The sequence below is a fragment of the Malaya genurostris genome, chromosome 2 (assembly GCF_030247185.1).
Source record: "Malaya genurostris strain Urasoe2022 chromosome 2, Malgen_1.1, whole genome shotgun sequence".
NCBI classification, from domain to species: domain Eukaryota; kingdom Metazoa; phylum Arthropoda; class Insecta; order Diptera; family Culicidae; genus Malaya; species Malaya genurostris.
In genome coordinates, this window is record NC_080571.1 from 71983968 (window position 1) to 72010151 (window position 26184).

Genomic DNA, 26184 nt, shown 5'->3' on the forward strand with positions numbered 1-26184 from the left:
TTTTTCAGCGGAATATTTCTAACAATTTGTGGTGAACTGTGAGATTGTTGGGCCCAGGATCAGTGCTGAAAAGTTTAGCGTCTGTGAACAAAATTAACGTTTTCTTTATTTTTCTGCAACGAACGAACCAGGCACTCTTAACTGCTAGACCAGTTCAGTAATCATCATGTTTTGCTCTCTCTCACTCCGACTCTAAAAGTTGCATGTAAGTCAGCTTTGATGATTTTCCGAAAATAAGTTGCAGGAATTTTGGAAACTTTAGTAAGTTTCCTGATGGAATGCACCGAGTTGCGAGCAATCTTCGCTTGTACCGATTAAATAACTTTTTTGTGTACGCACAGACCGTGGACGTTAACTTCATGGCTTCATAGTGACTTGCAGTTAACTGTGTTCAGTTAACAACCTACCTCCTTGAGAATTTCATTCAGCATCTATTCAGTAAACAGTTAACTGGAAATCATTTCGCTCGCTCTCCTGTTTACTGGATTACATTGAAATATTTTTGGTGTTTTATGCTACACGCAGAGAAAAATATTGTGAAAGTAACTAAATTTTGGTTTCTCGCAACGATTTATTTTATTGAAATAGTGACAAAAAAAAATTGGTTTCATATAGCAAATATTGTTGCTTGAAACTACAAAACTAGATGTTTGATTTGTCTCAGTGAATTAGTTTATTTCAATAAATATTTGGTTAAAAACAACAAATATTTGACCTGTGCATTTCTGTCAGTTTCTTAACAAACAACTCCATAGTAAATTTAACTTGCAAAATCAGTTTACAATGAACTAACTTTAAATGAAGGTAATCTTTATAGTGCTTTGAATTTATAAACTTGGCAGTTGAAATAAATGATAATATATAAATCTAAAATTATTATTATTTTTACTGACGTTTTTTGTTTCTTAAAATTCTTTTTTTTTGTTAAGTGTAAAATGATTTCTTTCAAAATAATTTGGAGGGTTATTTATGATACATTTTTTGTCAATTTATTTTATTTAAACATTTTCTAATTACTTACATAAATGAAATTACAATTGTTTCCAAACCACAATTATTGCGCGATGCCCTTCCAGATTAGTTAAAATAGAGATATCCTGTAACAACGTTTGGATTGTTGAAATACTCCACGAAAAAGTAATGAGCAGATGAAATTTCACTTTTTGAAACACGTACGAACTATTTTGTTTATTCACAGTTGAAAAAGTTTCTCTGGTTTATAAGAAATATAACTGACACGGTTCATTTCAACAATAAACTGTATTGTATCATTCTACAAATTAGATCATAGATGAAAGGAATAAAAATTTTTATTAACATAAAGATAAATTAGAATTGAATCAACAAAGATTTTGCCAATTAAATCAACTCAACTTTTGTTGATAAGCAAAAAATTGTAGTTTATTTCAACAATAAAATCAGCTACAACAGCAATTTTTTTCGTTGGGGTAGACAAAAATGTTAATTCACATCAAACAGAGACCATTGCATTGTTGGTGTTGAAGGAGGAAATTGGTTTGAAACAACCATATTCTACGTGAATGACATTGACAGTTGTCTAGTAACCCCATGTACACTAAGACAATTGGCAGATGATGGCGTAGTTTCAGTTACTGGACCCAAAGCTATTGATCTGCAAAAACCATTGTAAGATACCTTAGATAACTTCCCCTTTTGGGCTGTTCATCTGGGTATCGAATTCTCTGCGGAGAAAACAGCGCTGGTCGTCTTTTCAAGAAAGCATGATCCCGCACAGCTGCTTCATATTATGGGAAGAATGATCCAACAGGTTTTGACTTTCAAATACCTCGGGGTGTGGTTTGATTCCAAATGCACACATTAGGTTTCTGATAACAAAATGCCAACAAAGAGTAAATTTTCTTCGAACAATAACAGGATCTTGGTGGGGTGCTCATCCGGAAGATCTAATAAAATTGTATCAAACAACGATACTTTCAGTGATGGGATATGGATGCGTTTGCTTTCGTTCCGCTACAAACTCTCATATTATCAAATTAGAGCGAATTCAATATCGTTGTTTGCGAATTGCTTCAGGCTGCATGCATTCGACACATACAATGAGTCTTGAAGTTCTGGCGGGAGTTCTTCCATTGAAAGATCGTTTTTGGGAGCTTTCATCGCGACTGCTAATAAGATGTGAGGTACTGAATCCCCTGGTTATTAATAACTTCGAAAGGCTAGTTGAGCTTCAATCTCAAACAAGATTCATGACAGTATATTTTAACCATATGTCACAGGAAATCAACCCTTCAAGATATATTCCTATCCGTGTCTGCCTCCTAAATGTCCCTGACTCAACTTTTTTTTCGACACATCCATGCAGCGCGAAGTGCGTGGAATCCCGGAACACCTACGCTCAATGGAAATCCCAAAAATATTTACAAGTAAGCTCAGGCATATTGACTCTGAGAAATTATTTTACACGGACGGATCACGAATTGAAGAGGCTACTGGGTTTGGTATATTCAACAATAATGTTTCGGTCTCATTTAGGCTTCATGAACCTGCATCTGTTTATATAGCAGAGCTAGTAGCAGTTTATTATAGTTTGAGTGTAATCGTCACGTTATCTCCAAACCATTACTTTCTTTTCACAGATAGTCTGAGTGCAATTGAAGCCATTCACTCAAACGCTGCTGGCAAAAATGAACCTTTTTTCTGGGGCAAAATAAAACAGTGCCTGAATGTCATATTGAATAATAATTATCAAATCACAATAGTTTGGGTCCCGGCTCATTGCTCCATTCCAGGCAATGAAAGAGCCGATATTTTAGCCAAACGTGGTGCTATTGAGGGTGAAATTTATGAGAGACCGATTACTTTCAACGAATTCTATAGCGCGTCTCGCCAAAGAACACTTGCCAGCTGGCAAGCTTCTTGGGATAAAGATGATCTGGGTCGGTGGATGCACTCAATTATTTCTAAAATATCGACAAAGGCATGGTTCAGGGGACTGGATGTGAGTAGAGATTTCATTCGTGTGATGTCCAGACTCATGTCCAATCACTACACGTTAGATGCACATCTCCTTCGAATCATTAAGTCCATTGGAGTTCCAATTTAAATTTTATTTTATGTTAGACTGTTTTCTCTTCCATGAGTTCAACCAATAGCCAGCTATCTTATATTAAATAAAAATGATGAACTGATGTGATGTGATGTGATGTGAAGTGAAGCCACCATCAGTTCAAGGACTTGCCAGTGGATGCGGGTAGACTTACAGTAGCCCCGATATGACTCATCCACTCACCTTCTTACTATAGCTGTTACCGAAAAGCGAACAAAAAGGGTTGGGCGGATACGTAAGTAGAGTCACTTACTCGTATTCCGCGGGAATAAAAGCTGCTCTTCCAACCATAATATCCAGTGCATGGATGAAGCATATCGCTATACATGCTTGAACCCGCCTGATGGTTTGTTTGAGAAGGGCGCGTCAGACTCATTTCAAACCTTCAGAAGGAAACAAGTTTCCTTCAAGTGACTTGGGCTGGCTATCCACAATCCCTTGTCCAGTCATCAATTCGTCCGATGCCCTGATGCTCCCTCCCCTTTACGCCTCCGTGCAAAATGTTTTATATTGATAAATACAATGAAACATAGTGTAATGAAATTAATATAACATAAAATGATATAATAGATTACAAAATAATATAATATAACATAACATAATATAATATATTTTAATTTAATATAATATAATACAATGATATAAAATAACAGTTAATGTAGTGTAAGTTATGCTCTTATCTTGGCAATACTGCAGGAAGTAGAATATTTCTCTTCTAATAATAATAATAATATCCACATCTATAAAAATAATATATGTTATTATTATTGATGACAAATTAATAATAATAACAATAAATATAATAATGAAAATAACAATAAAAAACAATATAATATAGTACAATGAATTATATAATAAATAATAGAATAAATAAAATGATATGTTGCGATATGCTATGATATTATATTACTTGAATTTATATGTCATTTCTCATCCTCTCATTCTGCCATCAACGCATTCCATCGACCATTTGTCACCACAGACACACGTGTAGGCATGAAGCTCAGCTTGTGACGACCTTGACATTTAGTTGAAAGTTACTTTAAAAATGATAACTTATAAGGAAAACAAATTTATATTTTGCGCAGAGGTACGTAGTACTACTAATAATAAACCCTATAATATAATATAATATAATACAACATAATGCAATACAATATAACACAATACAATAGAATACAATATAATATAATATTATATAATATAATAAAATATAATACAATATAATACAATATAATATGATATAATGCAATGCAGTATAATACCATACAACATAGTATATAATAACATAAAATAGTGTAAGACGATAATATATGAAATAATATGCTATGATACAATATAACAGGTAATATCGCAGTGTAAGTTACGCTCTTCTAATAATAATAATAATAATAATACATGATGTAATAAACAACACAATTATATGTTGTAATATACTATGATAAACACTGCACTTTAGGATGGGCTTCAACCTACAAGCCATTTCGCACCCTCTCATTCTGCTACTAACGCAGAAGGCGATAGCACCCAGTCGACGCCGTTCTATTGACCAAATGTCATCATAGACGCTCGGGGAGGCATGAGATAGGGACTTGTGAGGACTTAGTTATCTCACCATTTGATGACCTTAAATAAAAATGATGAACTGATACAAACAAACCTGAAATAGTTATAAGATCATGTACAAAATAAATGTATTTCATTTAATGTAATTTATGATAGCAACTCGCTTGATAAATACAGTGTTTAGAATAACTAATGAATACCAACATACTAATATGATATTCGATATGTATTAGGTTTAAAGTACTATGTATTGTGGATGCCACGGCGAAGAAAAACTTATGTATATTGTCTATGAAATAAACGTATTTATGAAAAAAAAACATATTCTAGATAGAAATTAACAAAAATCAAATTTTAAAATCTACTAGTTGTTTTGTTCTTTTAAACAAGCTCCATTTTTCTGCGTGTACGCGTGAATGTCATCATTCGTGTGACTGACACTCAGATGGCGCTACCATTGTCAAATCCATATGATGTTTATGAAGTAGCAACTTTCTAAAGACCATGTGTGAAATTTAATGGCATTTCGATTCAAAACAATTTCATGTGTTAATAATTTATCATTGCTTCATGATGGGAACAAAAATACGGCACAAGCTCAGAAATGGCTTCAAAAGTATTAGAAGGACTCTGCTGCATCGAAAAGGACCATTATTTAAACGTGGTTCAACAGACACCGATTATTTTGAACGTTCTGGTCGTCTAATTGAGGTAGTTTTTGCCGATATAACATCAGATGTTTTGCCAAATAATACCAGATGTTTCCTGAATTTTTTATGACATTGGCGACTACAAAATTTTGCTATGGTTTTATGTGGAGTTCCGAAGTTACGCGTTTTTTAATGCGGATTTCCGAAGCTACGTGGTTTTGATTGCGTGTTTTTTTTGTGCGGTAGGTTTTCTCCGCATAAAAAAAGACTTCATTTTATATCTAATCGTAAATAAAAATTGCGTGAGATAGCTAGTGTTTACAATTGTGCACAAACATTTGACCATAAGGAAGCTTTTTTTTCAAAATGGGGTCCGTGTTTACTCACAGTTGATCGAAAACAAAAATGTGTTGTTGATTCAGAACCAAATAGGCCATGTTTTGAAGTAATAAATAAGATTTTGTTTTGCGTCGATATATGACAATGGATGAAACATAGATCCATCACTTCACTCCGGAATCGAAATGATCATCGTCTGAGTGAACTGCAGCCGGTGAACTACGTCCGAAGCGTTCAAGGATACAACAGTTACCTAGGAAGGGTATGACCAGTATTTTTGTATGCACATGATATAAACTTCATTGACTATCTTGAGGAAGAAAACAATCTATAACGAATACTATATAGCGTTATTAAATCGTTTAAAAGTAAAAATCAAGGAAAAACGACCTGATACGCCAAAGAAAACAACACTGTTTCTTCAATACTAAGCACCGATCCACAAGTCGGTTAACCCTTTCACGACCATAAGATGTGCAGGACGAAATATGTCAGTACAAGACAATATTTTAGCTATTGGGGGTGTAAATAAAGAGAATATCACCAGAAAAACATAGCAGGGTGCATAAGTTTCTTATAATTTCATGGGAAATATTTTTCCCAATGATTCTTAGAAATAAACAAAAGAAGAGTTGGGTTTATTATATCGTAATTTACTTTATTGCTTAATTGCATTAATTCTCAGAATAGTAAAATAAATAGTTAATTGTGCCATTCTACAAAACGATTTCATGTGCTTGTGGACGTTGCACATAATACATTTATTATGTGCTCTATTTTCTATACGTCATTTTGCACAAACCTTTTTTATTGTAACAAAGATTGATAGTTCTTTTTACTTATTCGTTCAGAAACACATTTGTCGCCTTGAAAATAAGTTTTCTTTAACATTCAGTATAAAAAACATCAATTTAATAGTAATTGGAGCATCTATAACGATTTTTATAGAAGGGAAACATATTTACATTGAGCGTTAAGGGGTTAAATTGAACGAATTCCTTTCCAATACATAGTATTGCCCTGATCTGGCCCCCAGTGACTATGTCTATTTGCTGATCTCAAAAAATCTCAAAATTCAACTCATATGAAGAAGATATAGCTAAATAGGCAACAATTCAGCGCAGATGTGTCGCTGTCGATATTTGCGCTTCCTAGCGCAGGTTCTTCGGGTGAGGTCCTCGGGTAGAAGGGTAACTGCTGGTAGTGTTGGACCTCAAAACAGCATACCAACAACAAAAAATGGGGCTGAGTTCGGCTAGCGGCGAAAATGATGATGCCGCTGATACCACATGGCGACGCTCTGGGGTCCGATTTCGGTGGTAACGGACAATAATCGACCACGTGATTGCTACACAACGAAGAATGAATTAGTAGATTCGGATTACTTTTGTGCGTTATTTGAGACGGGTTTTAGTAATATAAGGAAGTCCGCACTGAAGATGGTAGAATGAATTAGTAACACAAAGAACATGTGCCAATGTGCCTCATACCCGTCTAAATCACCAGCTCCGCGACATCTATGCATAGGTATGGAAGAGAAGGATGAATCGTCGTCCTACTGTAGAGTAGGTGAAGCATCAACATTTCCTCTCTTCCTGATCCTTTATCCTTTTCAGCGAACGATGGTTGTTGAGATGTTCAGTTTGAGTTGGAATCAATTCCCAATACTCTTTCCTAGGCAATTCTTCTTAATGGTCAATCAGCATGATGATATCAGTGTTCAATCCGCCAAGACCATCGTCACAACGCAATGTCAAATTTCAAATTTCTAATTTTTGAATTTAGAAAAGATGTTTCAATTCTGTTGGATTCTAAGATGATTATGACCTTCATCGGTTTAGTTTTCGACACGAAGAGAAAATTAATTTGGGAAGAGAAAATTGTTAGAAAAATTTATTTTTTCTCGCATTGTATTTGTCTAGATTTCATCACAATAAAAACATTGTTTTTTGGTAAGTCGACTTTAAATTTCAAATACCGATTTTTCTAGTGTAAAACTCAATTTAGATTTTGCCTTTCTCCATGAAAAGGATGTTAGCAATTTCCGAAAAAAGAGCAGAAAAGGTGACAGAATCATGTTCGACTTGTTCCCGTTTGGATGAAACTTTGCACACATCTTTAGTATGACAAACTAATGTTTGTTAAAGAGGTGTGTATTTTTTTGAAATAGTTGTAGCTCGGAAATTGTTCTTTGTAGAAAAAAATGTGTCGAAGAAGAAACAGATTGAGCATTCTAAAAAATACTACCCGGGTTGGTGGTTCAATGCATAGGGCACTGATATTACAAGCCAGTTGTCGTATGTTCGAACCCCGGTCTGGAATGATTCGTAGTGTCAGTAGGATCGTAGCACCAGTCATGCAATGATTCTTTACGCTTACGAATCGACTGCGAAGTCTGTTGAAACAGAAGGTCAAAGTCTACAAGGGAATACCAAAGACTTTCGAACGGAGCCTCGGAGATCCATAGTATTATATGCTATTCGACTCAGCTCGACGAGATCGGAAAATGTCTGCGTGTATGTATGTGAACCGATTTCAACAATCCTAGACTCGTTCGAAAGCTACTATTAAATTGCGCAAAAAGATCAAATGGCTGTCACTTCCGTTTCCGGAGATATAATGACTGTGATTTCTGGTTCCGGAAATAAAGACTGTCCCAGAAAGTATGGACGCAACCAAAAACCGCTGCCATTTCGCAATGGTTCAGAATCTGTCAATTTTTATGGCTGCGTCCTGTTGTTTACACTCTTTTCTAACCACTTGTGCAGTTGTTTATTCGTTTTCATTAGTTTGTTTCGAAGTGCGTGGACTTTCAGCAGAACAACGTCGAAAATTGTGTACAAATGGTGCACAGAACGCGGACTGTCACTGAGAAAGATTGCAAAAATGGAAGAAGTAAGTGAAAAACCCGTGCGAAATGCAATCAGGAAGTTCGGCGAGGATAACACCTTTAAGGATACACCGAAAACGGGTCGAAAAATGGGCCTGCTAACCCTCAGTTGGATAAACGTATACTGAAGGCGTTCGAGCAAAAGAAGGAGGTTTCAGTTCGGGATGTGGCCAAAAAAGTGGGCACTTCGAAGTCATATGTTCTTCGTGCTAAAGAACGTTTGAATCTTCGAACCTATAAGAAGTAGAAAAAACCAAAACGTAGTCCGAAACAGAAAGCATCGATCAGGCCGAGGGTTCGAAAGCTGTACAATACGATTCTTGATGGAAATTTGAACTGCATAATCATGGACGACGAAACCTACGTGAAACTCGATTACAAACCCTTGCCGGGACCACAATATTATACGGTGCGAGAAGGGGAAGTGTTAAACCAGTCCGAGACATCAATAGAAGTCGAAAAATTTGGTAAGAAAGCTATGGTCTGGCAAGCAATTTGTAGCTTCGGTAAGATTACGAAACCCTTCATCACCACTTCTTCAATGAACACCGAAATATACATCAAGGAATGTTTACAAAAACGACTTCTACCAATGATTCGAAGCCACAAGGATCCTGTTGGCCAGATCTTGCTTCTTGCTACTACTCGAAATCAACGGTAGAATGGTATACTACCAAAAATGTCACTTTCGTTCCAAAAGACATGAATCCACCAAATTGCCCACAACTTCGACCAATTGAGGAATTTTGGGCATTAACGAAGGCACATCTTAGGAAACGTGTCTCGGCAGCCGGAACCATTCACTAGTTCGAAAAAGATTGGAAAAAGTGTCAAAACTTGTCGCCAAGAAGTCTGTACGGAATTTAATGAGGAACGTTCGCAAGAAGGTGCGCCAGCTAGTCTACAATGGCTAAGTAGCAAATGTTGAGAATAATATTCTGTTGTTGTAGTTTAATATTATCAGTATATCGAATAAAATTTTAATATCTTACACTTGTGAATTATTTACAGCGAAATCAAAGTGCGTCCATACTTTCTGGGACAGTCTTTATAATGATAGAAGTAACGTAAACGAATAGCCGCACATTTTCCATCGATTGAATTTGATCGAAAAACCAAGTTTCGATAAACTTATAAGCTTATTTAAAAGCTAACAATGTTGTTGTAATCTTATATGTAACGTAACCGACAAATCTCAGTGTTTTTAAGTGCACTAAAATTTCTCGGAGATGAAAGAATCGATTTCGAAAGACTTTGAAAGCTCGTTTGAAAGCTACTAACCCATGGATCAATAAGTCCCTAGACTAACAATAGAAACAACATTTTTTTTGCAAAATTTTTTTTTATTCATCAACATAATCACCTTTTAGGGTGATACAATGGTTCCAACGTTTTTCCAATTCTTCAATACCATGTTTATAAAAAAATTTATCTTTTGCTTCAAAATAGGCTTCAGTTTCAGTGATGACCTCCTCATTTGAGCCAAATCTTTTTCCCTGGAGCATTTTGTTAAGATCAGCAAAGAGCCAGTAGTCACTGGGGGCTAAATCTGGCGAGTATGGGGGGTGGGGAAGCAGATCAAAGCCCAATTTGTTCATCGACCCATTGTTTTCATCGACTTGTGGCAGGGTGCATTGCCTTGATGAAAAAGGATTTTTTTTTCTCTGCATGTGCGGTCGTTTTTTGCGATTTCCTCCTTCAAACGCACCAGTAAGTCAATATTATAATCACTGTTGATCGATTTACCTTTTTCGGGGTAGTCAATGAAAATCACGCCATGCGTATCCCAAAAAACTGACGCCATGACTTTACCAGCTGACTGCTGCCGTTTCGGACGCTTCGGACGGCTTTCGCCAGCTGTGCGCCACTCAGATGACTGCCGCTTCGACTCTGGAGTGTAGTGATGTATCCATGTTTCGTCCATGGTCACGTAACAACGCAAGAAATATTTTTTGTTGCGAGTAAATAGCGATAAACTGCTTTCTGAATCATCGACTCGTTGCTGTTTTTGTTCCATCGAAAGCAATCGCGGCACCCACTTGGAAAAAACCTTTTTCATGCTCAATTTTTCATGAAGGATAGTAAATACACTTCCATATGATATCTGTGTCATCTCAGCACTTTACGCTTCACTTTACGATCTTTCATTATAATTTTCGTCACTTCACTCACATTTTCCGGTGTAACGGCTTCCACAGGTCTATCCGAGCGTTCCGCGTCATTTGTGTCGGTACGACCACGTTTAAACTCGGCGAACCACCGACAAATCGTTGCTTTTGATGGACAAGAGTCCGGATAACATTTTTCAATCCATTTTTTCGCTTGCACGGTGTTTTTACCCATTAAAAAAACAATGTTTTATCAAAACACGAAACTCGGTTTTTTCCATTTTTTTAAACAAACTACAAAACGACTTTACTCCAACCTCGATAACTCAGCTGTTTCTGGTCGGATCGACTTAAAATTTTGACCCGTTTCAAGCAAAGGTTAGTACTCTAGAAAGACGTGGTTACTGGTTTACTACGAGCGCCATCTCTGCTTTAGTCTCGGGACTTATTGGTCCATGTGTTATAAGTTTTTTTTATAAGCTCACAATACTAATAGCCGATGATAGAATCTTACAAATGTTCATATGGGACTATTTTATGACCAGAGTAATGCATTATCGCACCACAAGGTGGATTAAGAATAGGTTTTTATCCTTCAATTCACACCAATCAAATTAACAACGAATGTTGAGTTTAAGTTTAAGCTCAAAATAGGAGTATTTAAAATGAAAATTTTGCAGATGTTTTATTCATTTGATTTTTTTCAGTTGTTTTTCAATTCTTGAAGAAAGCGTTCGACTCGTGGGCTTGCTCTTATAGTTTTTAAAGTGCTCAATCAATTTTCTATAAGTTCTTTCTCGACGATTAGCAGTTACCGAGCGACAAAGTGATATGAAAAAAAGTACATACAACAAATCATTCGCCCTCTTTTAAAATCACTCTTGAGTCTGGTTGAATTGTTCTTTCGAGTAAAATAAATGGTTTGTCATATTTGAAGACGGATGTTATATGTTTTTGGAATGGCTGATTTTTTGCTGTTATCTATTTCTGACGGATCGTGAGTGAATCGTGTCTTATGTCATTGTCAAACTTGTTCAGTTTGGTCTATTATTTAATCATGAATCGACTTACGAACGAAAAACGCTTGCATTTTTAAGCGCTTAATTTTCTCAGAGATGGCTAGACCGATTTCAACAAACTTAAGCTCGTTTGAAAGCTACTATTGATCATTTGATCAAGTTCAAAGATCAAATGGCTGTGACTTCTGGTTCCGGAGATATGATTGTATAAACGACGTAACCGACAAAAAACGTTGTTTTTTACAGCTCTAATGTATAAAAGGGTGCCAATATTTTGGGATCACCTCTAATTTCGTAAAGCGCTATTGTTCAAAAGTTTAAGCACTTCGAAAAAAGTCCTCATGCAAAATTTAAGCTAAATCGGACGTGGAACTCTTAAAACTGCATGAAACATCGAAATTTAGTGTCATCTCAAAAAAAATTTTTTTTTGAAAAAATCAACTTTCTGGGACTTAAAAAAAGTCCCAAAAAGTCGATTTTTTCAAAAAAATTTTTTTTCGAGATGACACTAAATCTCGACGTTTCATGCAATTCTAAGCCTTTTGGCATCAAAAATTTTTTTTCGATTTCGAAAATTTCATGTACTCCCCCCTATGGTGATTTTTCAAGATATATGAAAATTCCACTTAGTGGTCTGAGAAGGGGTTTTTCAGATTAGCATTACTGTTCTCATACAAATTGGCAACGCAAATATCAAGCACTAGGTTGGGAAAAATTATGACGACTGTGTGACATAAACACTGAAGCATGTTTTTGTGATCTACTCGAATCAATCTGAATCAATTGGTGTCCAAATTAGTATCCGAAATTATTTAATAAAAGTATAAAGTAATAAAAGTATGCGGAACCGGAGGACAGATCCGGATGAAATTTTACAATAGCTTTAAAGATAATATAAGCTTTAATTCAAATTAAGATTTGTGAAAATTGGTTCAAGCATCGCAGAGTAATCGAAGTGAATTCTATTTGTGGAGTTTTTCTTTACCACTTTCGGTGCTTCTGGAACAGGAAAGTAGTGCTTAATTAAGTTTTTATGCTCACAAACTAACGAGCTCTGCAAACTAGAAGAATTTATCAGACAATTTTATGGGATTTGTACCTGTTTTTGACCATCGTTCGTGAAAAAATACTAATGAAATTTGTAATTTTCCACTTATCATGTTTTAATTCCGGAACCGGAAGTCGGATCCAGATAAATCGTTTTACAATTTTTTGGGAAACTTGAGGACCTTTCAATTAAATCTTAGTTTGTGAAAGTCGGTTGAGCCGTTTCAAAGAAAATTGAGTGCACACTTTTTCTCTAATTTTCACATATTAGCATGTAACTCCGGAACCGGAAGTTAGAACCAAAGGAAATTCAATAGTAGGCTATGGGACCATAACACCTATTATTTGAATCTTAGAAAAATATACAAACACACATACACACACGGACGGACCGGCACAGACATTTGCTCAGTTCGTCGAGCTGAGTCGAATGGTATATGACATTCGGCCCTCTGGGCCAGCGTTGCCAGGTCATATTTCCAAAAATCTGTATTCGGTGCAAAAATCTATCTGTACCATATCGGTATCAACATCTCTTCTACATAAGTACCAGGAAAATGTCACCAAGACTCATTTAGGTGATCAAAAAAAAAAGGTCCCACGACAATCTTGTCTCATGTTTTTCCAAGCTAAAAACCTAAATCGGTATTTATTTGTATGATTCGTGAATTATCGGTATTTTCTGAGTACATATCTGTATTGCGGTATAGAAGTCAAAAATCTGTATAAATACCGAGAAATCTGTATACCTGGCAACGTTGCTCCGGGCCTCGTCGTTTCTGGAATATATTGAAAATTATTATTATAGAAAATTATTATTATTGAAAATTTTCAAGGGATTTTTTCTTAGTCCCTTCTCAAAAGTAAGGCTAGAGTTTAAATGGCAAACTGATGATACAAATTGTTTCGTTTGATCATAAATAACGCATATGCTAAATTTGAACCAAGCCAAAATATATGAGAATAAAATTTCAAAAAAAAAATCTGTCATTTGCGGTGGAATTGCTTGTGCACGAAGTAAACATTCTCAGAATGATTCAATGAGCTAAGCTACCAGTTGGTAGGTGACTACCAAAATTCCACACATAGTTATATGTTTGCCATCAATTAACATTCAATCCATCTCGAAGTGTGGTATGTCCATTCTATTTATTGAAATAACGTTTTGAGAAAGACACTTCTGTATGATCTTTACATTAGCATCCAAACACACATTTTTTAAATCTCTTGTAAATCATTAGACTTCACGAAGGTAAATGAAATCCTCGCAAGTAGTCTGAGTTTAGTTTTTCAGCGGAATATTTCTAACAATTTGTGGTGAACTGTGAGATTGTTGGGCCCAGGATCAGTGCTGAAAAGTTTAGCGTCTGTGAACAAAATTAACGTTTTCTTTATTTTTCTGCAACGAACGAACCAGGCACTCTTAACTGCTAGACCAGTTCAGTAATCATCATGTTTTGCTCTCTCTCACTCCGACTCTAAAAGTTGCATGTAAGTCAGCTTTGATGATTTTCCGAAAATAAGTTGCAGGAATTTTGGAAACTTTAGTAAGTTTCCTGATGGAATGCACCGAGTTGCGAGCAATCTTCGCTTGTACCGATTAAATAACTTTTTTGTGTACGCACAGACCGTGGACGTTAACTTCATGGCTTCATAGTGACTTGCAGTTAACTGTGTTCAGTTAACAACCTACCTCCTTGAGAATTTCATTCAGCATCTTTTCAGTAAACAGTTAACTGGAAATCATTTCGCTCGCTCTCCTGTTTACTGGATTACAATGAAATATTTTTGGTGTTTTATGCTACACGCAGAGAAAAATATTGTGAAAGTAACTAAATTTTGGTTTCTCGCAACGATTTATTTTATTGAAATAGTGACAAAAAAAATTGGTTTCATATAGCAAATATTGTTGCTTGAAACTACAAAACTAGATGTTTGATTTGTCTCAGTGAATTAGTTTATTTCAATAAATATTTGGTTAAAAACAACAAATATTTGACCTGTGCATTTCTGTCAGTTTCTTAACAAACAACTCCATAGTAAATTTAACTTGCAAAATCAGTTTACAATGAACTAACTTTAAATGAAGGTAATCTTTATAGTGCTTTGAATTTATAAACTTGGCAGTTGAAATAAATGATAATATATAAATCTAAAATTATTATTATTTTTACTGACGTTTTTTGTTTCTTAAAATTCTTTTTTTTTGTTAAGTGTAAAATGATTTCTTTCAAAATAATTTGGAGGGTTATTTATGATACATTTTTTGTCAATTTATTTTATTTAAACATTTTCTAATTACTTACATAAATGAAATTACAATTGTTTCCAAACCACAATTATTGCGCGATGCCCTTCCAGATTAGTTAAAATAGAGATATCCTGTAACAACGTTTGGATTGTTGAAATACTCCACGAAAAAGTAATGAGCAGATGAAATTTCACTTTTTGAAACACGTACGAACTATTTTGTTTATTCACAGTTGAAAAAGTTTCTCTGGTTTATAAGAAATATAACTGACACGGTTCATTTCAACAATAAACTGTATTGTATCATTCTACAAATTAGATCATAGATGAAAGGAATAAAAATTTTTATTAACATAAAGATAAATTAGAATTGAATCAACAAAGATTTTGCCAATTAAATCAACTCAACTTTTGTTGATAAGCAAAAAATTGTAGTTTATTTCAACAATAAAATCAGCTACAACAGCAATTTTTTTCGTTGGGGTAGACAAAAATGTTAATTCACATCAAACAGAGACCATTGCATTGTTGGTGTTGAAGGAGGAAATTGGTTTGAAACAACCATATTCTACGTGAATGACATTGACAGTTGTCTAGTAACCCCATGTACACTAAGACAATTGGCAGATGATGGCGTAGTTTCAGTTACTGGACCCAAAGCTATTGATCTGCAAAAACCATTGTAAGATACCTTAGATAACTTCCCCTTTTGGGCTGTTCATCTGGGTATCGAATTCTCTGCGGAGAAAACAGCGCTGGTCGTCTTTTCAAGAAAGCATGATCCCGCACAGCTGCTTCATATTATGGGAAGAATGATCCAACAGGTTTTGACTTTCAAATACCTCGGGGTGTGGTTTGATTCCAAATGCACACATTAGGTTTCTGATAACAAAATGCCAACAAAGAGTAAATTTTCTTCGAACAATAACAGGATCTTGGTGGGGTGCTCATCCGGAAGATCTAATAAAATTGTATCAAACAACGATACTTTCAGTGATGGGATATGGATGCGTTTGCTTTCGTTCCGCTACAAACTCTCATATTATCAAATTAGAGCGAATTCAATATCGTTGTTTGCGAATTGCTTCAGGCTGCATGCATTCGACACATACAATGAGTCTTGAAGTTCTGGCGGGAGTTCTTCCATTGAAAGATCGTTTTTGGGAGCTTTCATCGCGACTGCTAATAAGATGTGAGGTACTGAATCCCCTGGTTATTAATAACTTCGAAAGGCTAGTTGAGCTTCAATCTCAAACAAGATTCATGACAGTATATTTTAACCATATGTCACAGGAAATCAACCCTTCAAGATATATTCCTATCCGTGTCTGCCTCCTAAATGTCCCTGACTCAACTTTTTTTTCGACACATCCATGCAGCGCGAAGTGCGTGGAATCCCGGAACACCTACGCTCAATGGAAATCCCAAAAATATTTACAAGTAAGCTCAGGCATATTGACTCTGAGAAATTATTTTACACGGACGGATCACGAATTGAAGAGGCTACTGGGTTTGGTATATTCAACAATAATGTTTCGGTCTCATTTAGGCTTCATGAACCTGCATCTGTTTATATAGCAGAGCTAGTAGCAGTTTATTATAGTTTGAGTGTAATCGTCACGTTATCTCCAAACCATTACTTTCTTTTCACAGATAGTCTGAGTGCAATTGAAGCCATTCACTCAAACGCTGCTGGCAAAAATGAACCTTTTTTCTGGGGCAAAATAAAACAGTGCCTGAATGTCATATTGAATAATAATTATCAAATCACAATAGTTTGGGTCCCGGCTCATTGCTCCATTCCAGGCAATGAAAGAGCCGATATTTTAGCCAAACGTGGTGCTATTGAGGGTGAAATTTATGAGAGACCGATTACTTTCAACGAATTCTATAGCGCGTCTCGCCAAAGAACACTTGCCAGCTGGCAAGCTTCTTGGGATAAAGATGATCTGGGTCGGTGGATGCACTCAATTATTTCTAAAATATCGACAAAGGCATGGTTCAGGGGACTGGATGTGAGTAGAGATTTCATTCGTGTGATGTCCAGACTCATGTCCAATCACTACACGTTAGATGCACATCTCCTTCGAATCATTAAGTCCATTGGAGTTCCAATTTAAATTTTATTTTATGTTAGACTGTTTTCTCTTCCATGAGTTCAACCAATAGCCAGCTATCTTATATTAAATAAAAATGATGAACTGATGTGATGTGATGTGATGTGAAGTGAAGCCACCATCAGTTCAAGGACTTGCCAGTGGATGCGGGTAGACTTACAGTAGCCCCGATATGACTCATCCACTCACCTTCTTACTATAGCTGTTACCGAAAAGCGAACAAAAAGGGTTGGGCGGATACGTAAGTAGAGTCACTTACTCGTATTCCGCGGGAATAAAAGCTGCTCTTCCAACCATAATATCCAGTGCATGGATGAAGCATATCGCTATACATGCTTGAACCCGCCTGATGGTTTGTTTGAGAAGGGCGCGTCAGACTCATTTCAAACCTTCAGAAGGAAACAAGTTTCCTTCAAGTGACTTGGGCTGGCTATCCACAATCCCTCGTCCAGTCATCAATTCGTCCGATGCCCTGATGCTCCCTCCCCTTTACGCAACCGTGCAAAATGTTTTATATTGATAAATACAATGAAACATAGTGTAATGAAATTAATATAACATAAAATGATATAATAGATTACAAAATAATATAATATAACATAACATAATATAATATATTTTAATTCAATATAATATAATACAATGATATAAAATAACAGTTAATGTAGTGTAAGTTATGCTCTTATCTTGGCAATACTGCAGGAAGTAGAATATTTCTCTTCTAATAATAATAATAATATCCACATCTATAAAAATAATATATGTTATTATTATTGATGACAAATTAATAATAATAACAATAAATATAATAATGAAAATAACAATAAAAAACAATATAATATAGTACAATGAATTATATAATAAATAATAGAATAAATAAAATGATATGTTGCGATATGCTATGATATTATATTACTTGAATTTATATGTCATTTCTCATCCTCTCATTCTGCCATCAACGCATTCCATCGACCATTTGTCACCACAGACACACGTGTAGGCATGAAGCTCAGCTTGTGACGACCTTGACATTTAGTTGAAAGTTACTTTAAAAATGATAACTTATAAGGAAAACAAATTTATATTTTGCGCAGAGGTACGTAGTACTACTAATAATAAACCCTATAATATAATATAATATAATACAACATAATGCAATACAATATAACACAATACAATAGAATACAATATAATATAATATTATATAATATAATAAAATATAATACAATATAATACAATATAATATGATATAATGCAATGCAGTATAATACCATACAACATAGTATATAATAACATAAAATAGTGTAAGACGATAATATATGAAATAATATGCTATGATACAATATAACAGGTAATATCGCAGTGTAAGTTACGCTCTTCTAATAATAATAATAATAATAATACATGATGTAATAAACAACACAATTATATGTTGTAATATACTATGATAAACACTGCACTTTAGGATGGGCTTCAACCTACAAGCCATTTCGCACCCTCTCATTCTGCTACTAACGCAGAAGGCGATAGCACCCAGTCGACGCCGTTCTATTGACCAAATGTCATCATAGACGCTCGGGGAGGCATGAGATAGGGACTTGTGAGGACTTAGTTATCTCACCATTTGATGACCTTAAATAAAAATGATGAACTGATACAAACAAACCTGAAATAGTTATAAGATCATGTACAAAATAAATGTATTTCATTTAATGTAATTTATGATAGCAACTCGCTTGATAAATACAGTGTTTAGAATAACTAATGAATACCAACATACTAATATGATATTCGATATGTATTAGGTTTAAAGTACTATGTATTGTGGATGCCACGGCGAAGAAAAACTTATGTATATTGTCTATGAAATAAACGTATTTATGAAAAAAAAACATATTCTAGATAGAAATTAACAAAAATCAAATTTTAAAATCTACTAGTTGTTTTGTTCTTTTAAACAAGCTCCATTTTTCTGCGTGTACGCGTGAATGTCATCATTCGTGTGACTGACACTCAGATGGCGCTACCATTGTCAAATCCATATGATGTTTATGAAGTAGCAACTTTCTAAAGACCATGTGTGAAATTTAATGGCATTTCGATTCAAAACAATTTCATGTGTTAATAATTTATCATTGCTTCATGATGGGAACAAAAATACGACACAAGCTCAGAAATGGCTTCAAAAGTATTAGAAGGACTCTGCTGCATCGAAAAGGACCATTATTTAAACGTGGTTCAACAGACACCGATTATTTTGAACGTTCTGGTCGTCTAATTGAGGTAGTTTTTGCCGATATAACATCAGATGTTTTGCCAAATAATACCAGATGTTTCCTGAATTTTTTATGACATTGGCGACTACAAAATTTTGCTATGGTTTTATGTGGAGTTCCGAAGTTACGCGTTTTTTAATGCGGATTTCCGAAGCTACGTGGTTTTGATTGCGTGTTTTTTTTGTGCGGTAGGTTTTCTCCGCATAAAAAAAGACTTCATTTTATATCTAATCGTAAATAAAAATTGCGTGAGATAGCTAGTGTTTACAATTGTGCACAAACATTTGACCATAAGGAAGCTTTTTTTTCAAAATGGGGTCCGTGTTTACTCACAGTTGATCGAAAACAAAAATGTGTTGTTGATTCAGAACCAAATAGGCCATGTTTTGAAGTAATAAATAAGATTTTGTTTTGCGTCGATATATGACAATGGATGAAACATAGATCCATCACTTCACTCCGGAATCGAAATGATCATCGTCTGAGTGAACTGCAGCCGGTGAACTACGTCCGAAGCGTTCAAGGATACAACAGTTACCTAGGAAGGGTATGACCAGTATTTTTGTATGCACATGATATAAACTTCATTGACTATCTTGAGGAAGAAAACAATCTATAACGAATACTATATAGCGTTATTAAATCGTTTAAAAGTAAAAATCAAGGAAAAACGACCTGATACGCCAAAGAAAACAACACTGTTTCTTCAATACTAAGCACCGATCCACAAGTCGGTTAACCCTTTCACGACCATAAGATGTGCAGGACGAAATATGTCAGTACAAGACAATATTTTAGCTATTGGGGGTGTAAATAAAGAGAATATCACCAGAAAAACATAGCAGGGTGCATAAGTTTCTTATAATTTCATGGGAAATATTTTTCCCAATGATTCTTAGAAATAAACAAAAGAAGAGTTGGGTTTATTATATCGTAATTTACTTTATTGCTTAATTGCATTAATTCTCAGAATAGTAAAATAAATAGTTAATTGTGCCATTCTACAAAACGATTTCATGTGCTTGTGGACGTTGCACATAATACATTTATTATGTGCTCTATTTTCTATACGTCATTTTGCACAAACCTTTTTTATTGTAACAAAGATTGATAGTTCTTTTTACTTATTCGTTCAGAAACACATTTGTCGCCTTGAAAATAAGTTTTCTTTAACATTCAGTATAAAAAACATCAATTTAATAGTAATTGGAGCATCTATAACGATTTTTATAGAAGGGAAACATATTTACATTGAGCGTTAAGGGGTTAAATTGAACGAATTCCTTTCCAATACATTGTATTGCCCTGATCTGGCCCCCAGTGACTATGTCTATTTGCTGATCTCAAAAAATCTCAAAATTCAACTCATATGAAGAAGATATAGCTAAATAGGCAACAATTCAGCGCAGATGTGTCGCTGTCGATATTTGCGCTTCCTAGCGCAGGTTCTTCGGGTGAGGTCCTCGGGTAGAAGGGTAACTGCTGGTAGTGTTGGACCTCAAAACAGCATACCAACAACAAAAAATGGGGCTGAGTTCGGCTAGCGGCGAAAATGATGATGCCGCTGATACCACATGGCGACGCTCTGGGGTCCGATTTCGGTGGTAACGGACAATAATCGACCACGTGATTGCTACACAACGAAGAATGAATTAGTAGATTCGGATTACTTTTGTGCGTTATTTGAGACGGGTTTTAGTAATATAAGGAAGTCCGCACTGAAGATGGTAGAATGAATTAGTAACACAAAGAACATGTGCCAATGTGCCTCATACCCGTCTAAATCACCAGCTCCGCGACATCTATGCATAGGTATGGAAGAGAAGGATGAATCGTCGTCCTACTGTAGAGTAGGTGAAGCATCAACATTTCCTCTCTTCCTGATCCTTTATCCTTTTCAGCGAACGATGGTTGTTGAGATGTTCAGTTTGAGTTGGAATCAATTCCCAATACTCTTTCCTAGGCAATTTTTCTTAATGGTCAATCAGCATGATGATATCAGTGTTCAATCCGCCAAGACCATCGTCACAACGCAATGTCAAATTTCTGGTTAAGGTAGCGCTTCGCCGTGGTCACGGGAGTTCGCTGCCTATCCCGGGGTTTCACGCACTTTACCCAAAATTGTGAGAAAACGGGGAAGAAAACGGAAATTCCAAGAACATACGATTCTAGATAATTAATTTTTCTATCGATTCGTATATAAATTGTGCCTGATAAACATTTTTATCGAAAGATTTCGTGCGAGTTATAAAAATAAATGAGTTTTTCCTTATTCTTTCGCACGCACACAATGTCAACGCATGCATTGGGGTGTGCAAAATGCTACATGCGGTAGACGCTAACAACATTTCTTTTGTTTTCGTTGTCCGTTCTCTCTGCGTAAACGTTGAATATAGATGAGTAGAAAATGTAAGTAAGTGTTACTACTTTGTAAAATAATTTCTATTCATGTTTCAGTAGAACCAGAAATCAGTAAAGATTTTCATCGCTACTAGCTTTGACGCTTTGTTGAAAACGTAGCACATCCCTACATATGCGAGTTGTTTATAGCGAGAAAAGGAAAAAAGAAAACCAAATTTTAACAAAACTCGCACGAAATCTCGCGAAAGAAAAGCGATATTTTTCGCCAAATGCATAGTAAAATCATTTACCTACAATCGTATGTTTTTGATTTTTCGTGAATCGGGTTAGTATTTTAGAAATTTGAAATTTCGGCGACAAAGCAAGAGGAAGCAGTGAGATGTCTTGCTTCGACCTGACCACGGCGAAGCGCTACCTTAATGGAAAAAAATTCTGTAGCTGAACGGAGATGTCTAGCTTTCGGAAACACTTACACAGACAAGGCCAATTTAATTGGATTGAGTAGAATGGTAAAAGCCGTAATACGAAATACAATAAATGAGTTAAAATTTCCAAATAGTGAAGAAAAGATTACAAGTTGCGCATTTCGATATACCTATTTAGATACAATGAGGTAGAAACCAGTATATAGATTTATAGCACATTGATTTAGTTACACTTTGATTTATGGAAATATGCGTAAAGCGCAAGTAACGCAGTATAATTTAAGGGTGAAGCCCCTTCAATAAATTAATGAAATTTCTGCTAAAAGCGCTAACTATAATATTGGGGAAAATTTTCCCCGCAGGACATTCGCTGACAGACCAATGTTTAATTTTCAGGAATTCACTTTTCAATCTGTTTCGCACAGAACACTCGGAGTGGGGGCGGTATACTTATAAGGGAGCATTGCTGTGTACACAGCAAACGTTGAAGTTACTCCAACTCTCGCCCAATTTACTGGTCGTTTTACGAAAATATCTAATATTTCCTTTCCTATTCATTTCTTCTGCAGTATCAAGTAGCACAGCTGTACTCGGTGGCTGAGGTGTCAAAAAATGAAACGGGCGGCGGAGAAGGCATAGAGGTGTTAAAGAACGAACCATTCACCAACCATCCACTTTTGGGTAAGTGCAGTAGCATTAAAAGAACCAGCAACGATAATTTAGTGCTCATGTTGTTGTTTTATTTTGTTTTTTTTTAGGTGGAAAATATTCCTCCGGACAGTATACGTACAAAATCTACCATCTGGCATCAAAAGTGCCGGCATTTATCAGGCTGCTGGCACCCAAAGGATCTCTGGAAGTACACGAGGAGGCTTGGAATGCGTATCCCTACTGCCGGACAGTAATAACCGTATGTATGATTCCTGAAATTTTGCCCAAAGGACGATGTCGGTTGCCATGAGCACGATTTCCTCCGTGCGGCTGCCATAATTTAAAATATATTATCGCAATCTCTTCTCGGTGCAGTTAGTCTGCTTTACAGGGTGTACGGTGGAGATTTTGAGTAGTGAGAGAATAGAAAATTGCACTAAAATCAGAACTTTTAGTCAGTTGAAAAACTTTTGTAACAACGTTTCTACAAGCTGTTGTTTGTTTTAATCATCGTAACAGAAACTTGTTGAATTATACCACAAGCCAGCTATTGAATGATTAACGTAGAATACTTAACTTACGACCTGAAGGGAATCGTTTAATTAAAATTTAATTCAACCATTCACAACTCCGGAAAAGTCTCCCCTGTGCACTCTGTATACGTGATTGAAAAAAAAATGTACTGCCACAACCTAACAAGATCTTCAACCACAAACAGAATCCCAAATGGATGAAGGAGAAAATGATCCTGATGGTGGAGACACTGCATGCCGAGGGAGATGGAGAGATGGAAAACGTGAGTTGTTCAACGATGTGAAAGATCTAATCCTTTCTTCGTTTTTTTTCTTCTTCTTACTCTTCTTACATGCGTGAAACCATTCGCGTACATATTCACCTATTGCGCTTACTAATTCATGTTGAAACTTGGAATTTCGATGGATGGTGGTGGTGTTATTTATACTAAATCGCGACTGGAAACGATCCCCGCCCCGTTTTCTTACGAAATCCTTCTGAAAATGCTGTATCCATTAATCATCAATAACCACCACCCTGCTTGTGTGCGTGTGTATGGGCTATGACCTACCGGGTCTCTTATTCGGCAATCACTGATAAACTCCTATTTGACGCAAATGGATTTCGGCATGTGCCATTTCCCTGTTCTACTGCGTGTGGTGGTGTTTGGCAAAACATAAAAAAAAACAAACAAACTAAACGTACTAACCATCAATCAAGAATCCCGGCTATATGAAGGACAATTTCATCATTTGTATCGAATCACTCCATGTTGCCGATGTGGGTGATCAGAACAATGTAAGTGACTCATGTACTTCATATTCGAGTGTTTCCACAAACGCATAGTTCAGTAGTCTTAACAAGCGATTGCACATTCAGTAGTCTCAACGAGCGGTTGCATACATCTGGAAAGGAGAAAAAAAACTAGATTAGTAACTAACGTGAATTCGTGTCTGGAATTGGAATTGGCACAGTTTTGCTTGTTTTGTATGTTTTTTTTATACGGCTTCTGTTCGTTATGTTGTCTTCGTTTTGAACCAATGCATCGTTTTGAATTTTGCGCAGTTCTTTTAATTTATGCAAGACCAAAAACAACAACGAAATCTTAATTTTCTAGCAGTGCATTATTAACTCATAAACAAATGACTCATTAAATTAAATATAAATAAAGAACAGAACGGAAAATTCGTATTTCACCGTAATCAATAACGTAATAAATATTGCCATTATCTGCAAACGTCGTTCGTGTAGAACAAAAAAAAACGGACACCGTTGTCCTCCGGCGAAACAATAGTTTAGAGAAGATCTTTGAAGTCAACCGGATAAAATCTGCTTCGCAAAGTCAAGTGAATACAAATCGGAACAATCGTCAATGATCGAAACGATGTTATAGGGACAACAATCGAACGTGAGAAACGCGAACTTGTGAATCTCTTGTCATCACTCAGAATTCGGCCGAAAACTTTTTGATTACCGTAGCATTGCAAAATATCTACTGGAGTGAATACTTAGTGTGGCAGTCAATCAGCAATATAACTTCTGCTTCTTCAACTACAGCATCATTGACGAGCACTGATCACACAAGACGGGGCCTGATGACGAGAAGGACTCATAGGCACAAGAATCTTCATGTTGAACTGCTAAACCACTAAATCGATATACCTTATGATAAAAAAAGAACCGGAATTTTCATTTTAAAATTCCCGCGCTTGTCCAATCGGTAAACTTTTATTCTCTCAACGTTGGCAACACTTTTATACACATTCTGTCAAATTTTGACGCATATCGTATGATTAGTTTTTGTTTGGCGTCTATACAAAGAAGTTGAAAAATTTTCGTGTGGCGATTTTTATAATGGATGAAAATTTAGAACAACGTGCGTGCATCAAATTTTGTGTTGCAAATGGATTTAAGTGTTCCGAAACGTTAGAAATGTTAGAAAAGGCCTTTGGTGAATCGTGTCTAGGAAAAACACAGGCATACGAGTGGTATAAACGCTTCAAAGGTGGTCGTACAAGCTTGGATCATGATGAGATCCCTGGCCGCCCAACAACATCTGTTACTGAAGAAAACATTGAATCGGCGAAGCAAATCGTGTTGCAAAATCGTTCTGTACCGATTAGAGAGATTGCTGTGTTGTTGGGCATCTCTTATGGATCAGCCGAACACATTTTAATTGATGTTTTGGGTTTGAAACGCGTCGCTTCTCGGCTGGTGCCAAAAAAGCTTACACCACGATAATGCGCCGGCTCACACAGCGTTGGTTGTGTCGCAGTTTTTGGCCAAAAACTCAACCAATATCATCAACCAAGCACCGTACTCTCCAGATATGGCCCCGTGTGACTTTTTCCTCTTCCCCAGACTCAAATGGCCATTGCGGGGAACGCGTTTTGAGACCATAGAGACCATAAAAGAGAATTCGCTGCGCGAACTAAAGGCCATACCTTCGGCGGCCTATGAAACTTGTATGGAAAATTGGATCAAGCGTTGGCATGCATGTATAGCCGCAGGAGGAGAGTACTTTGAAGGCGATAATAAAGAAATTTATTAAAAATTGAAATTTTGCGTTTTTTAATAAAATTCCGGTTCTTTTTTTATCATAAGGTAAAGTTCCGCTCTACTTGAGTGATATTTTTGTCTTTCTCATAAAGGTTTAGTAAAGGCTAATAATGTAAGGTTTAGTAATTACAGTGAAACCCGACTTTTGAAACTCATTGAGATCGCAAGATGTATGTGTATTAGGGTGCCAATATTCTGGTGGCATCTCTAATTTCGTAAAGCGGTACACACTAAACTTCGTTCGGTAATTTTTCCATCTTTTGACGAGTTTAGAACAGCCGAACTACCGAACATTTTCATTCTACCGATATATCGGCACAAATAA

The 26184-nt window shown here is 35.9% G+C and overlaps 1 protein-coding gene across 2 annotated transcripts in view; it reads left to right on the plus strand.

Annotated features, from left to right (window-relative positions):
- The window catches only part of LOC131432280 (phosphatidylinositol transfer protein alpha isoform), a 96420-nt gene that overhangs the window by 49521 nt on the left and 20715 nt on the right, over positions 1-26184 (plus strand). Inside the window, exons 3-5 of one of the 2 annotated variants that reach the window (XM_058598465.1) lie at positions 22706-22817; positions 22895-23046; positions 23506-23583. In XM_058598465.1, coding sequence (XP_058454448.1) covers positions 22706-22817; positions 22895-23046; positions 23506-23583 — 342 coding nt within the window. Of the gene's footprint in view, positions 1-22705; positions 22818-22894; positions 23047-23505; positions 23584-24020; positions 24099-26184 lie in introns of both variants that reach the window. The other variant, XM_058598464.1, reaches the window with a different exon arrangement.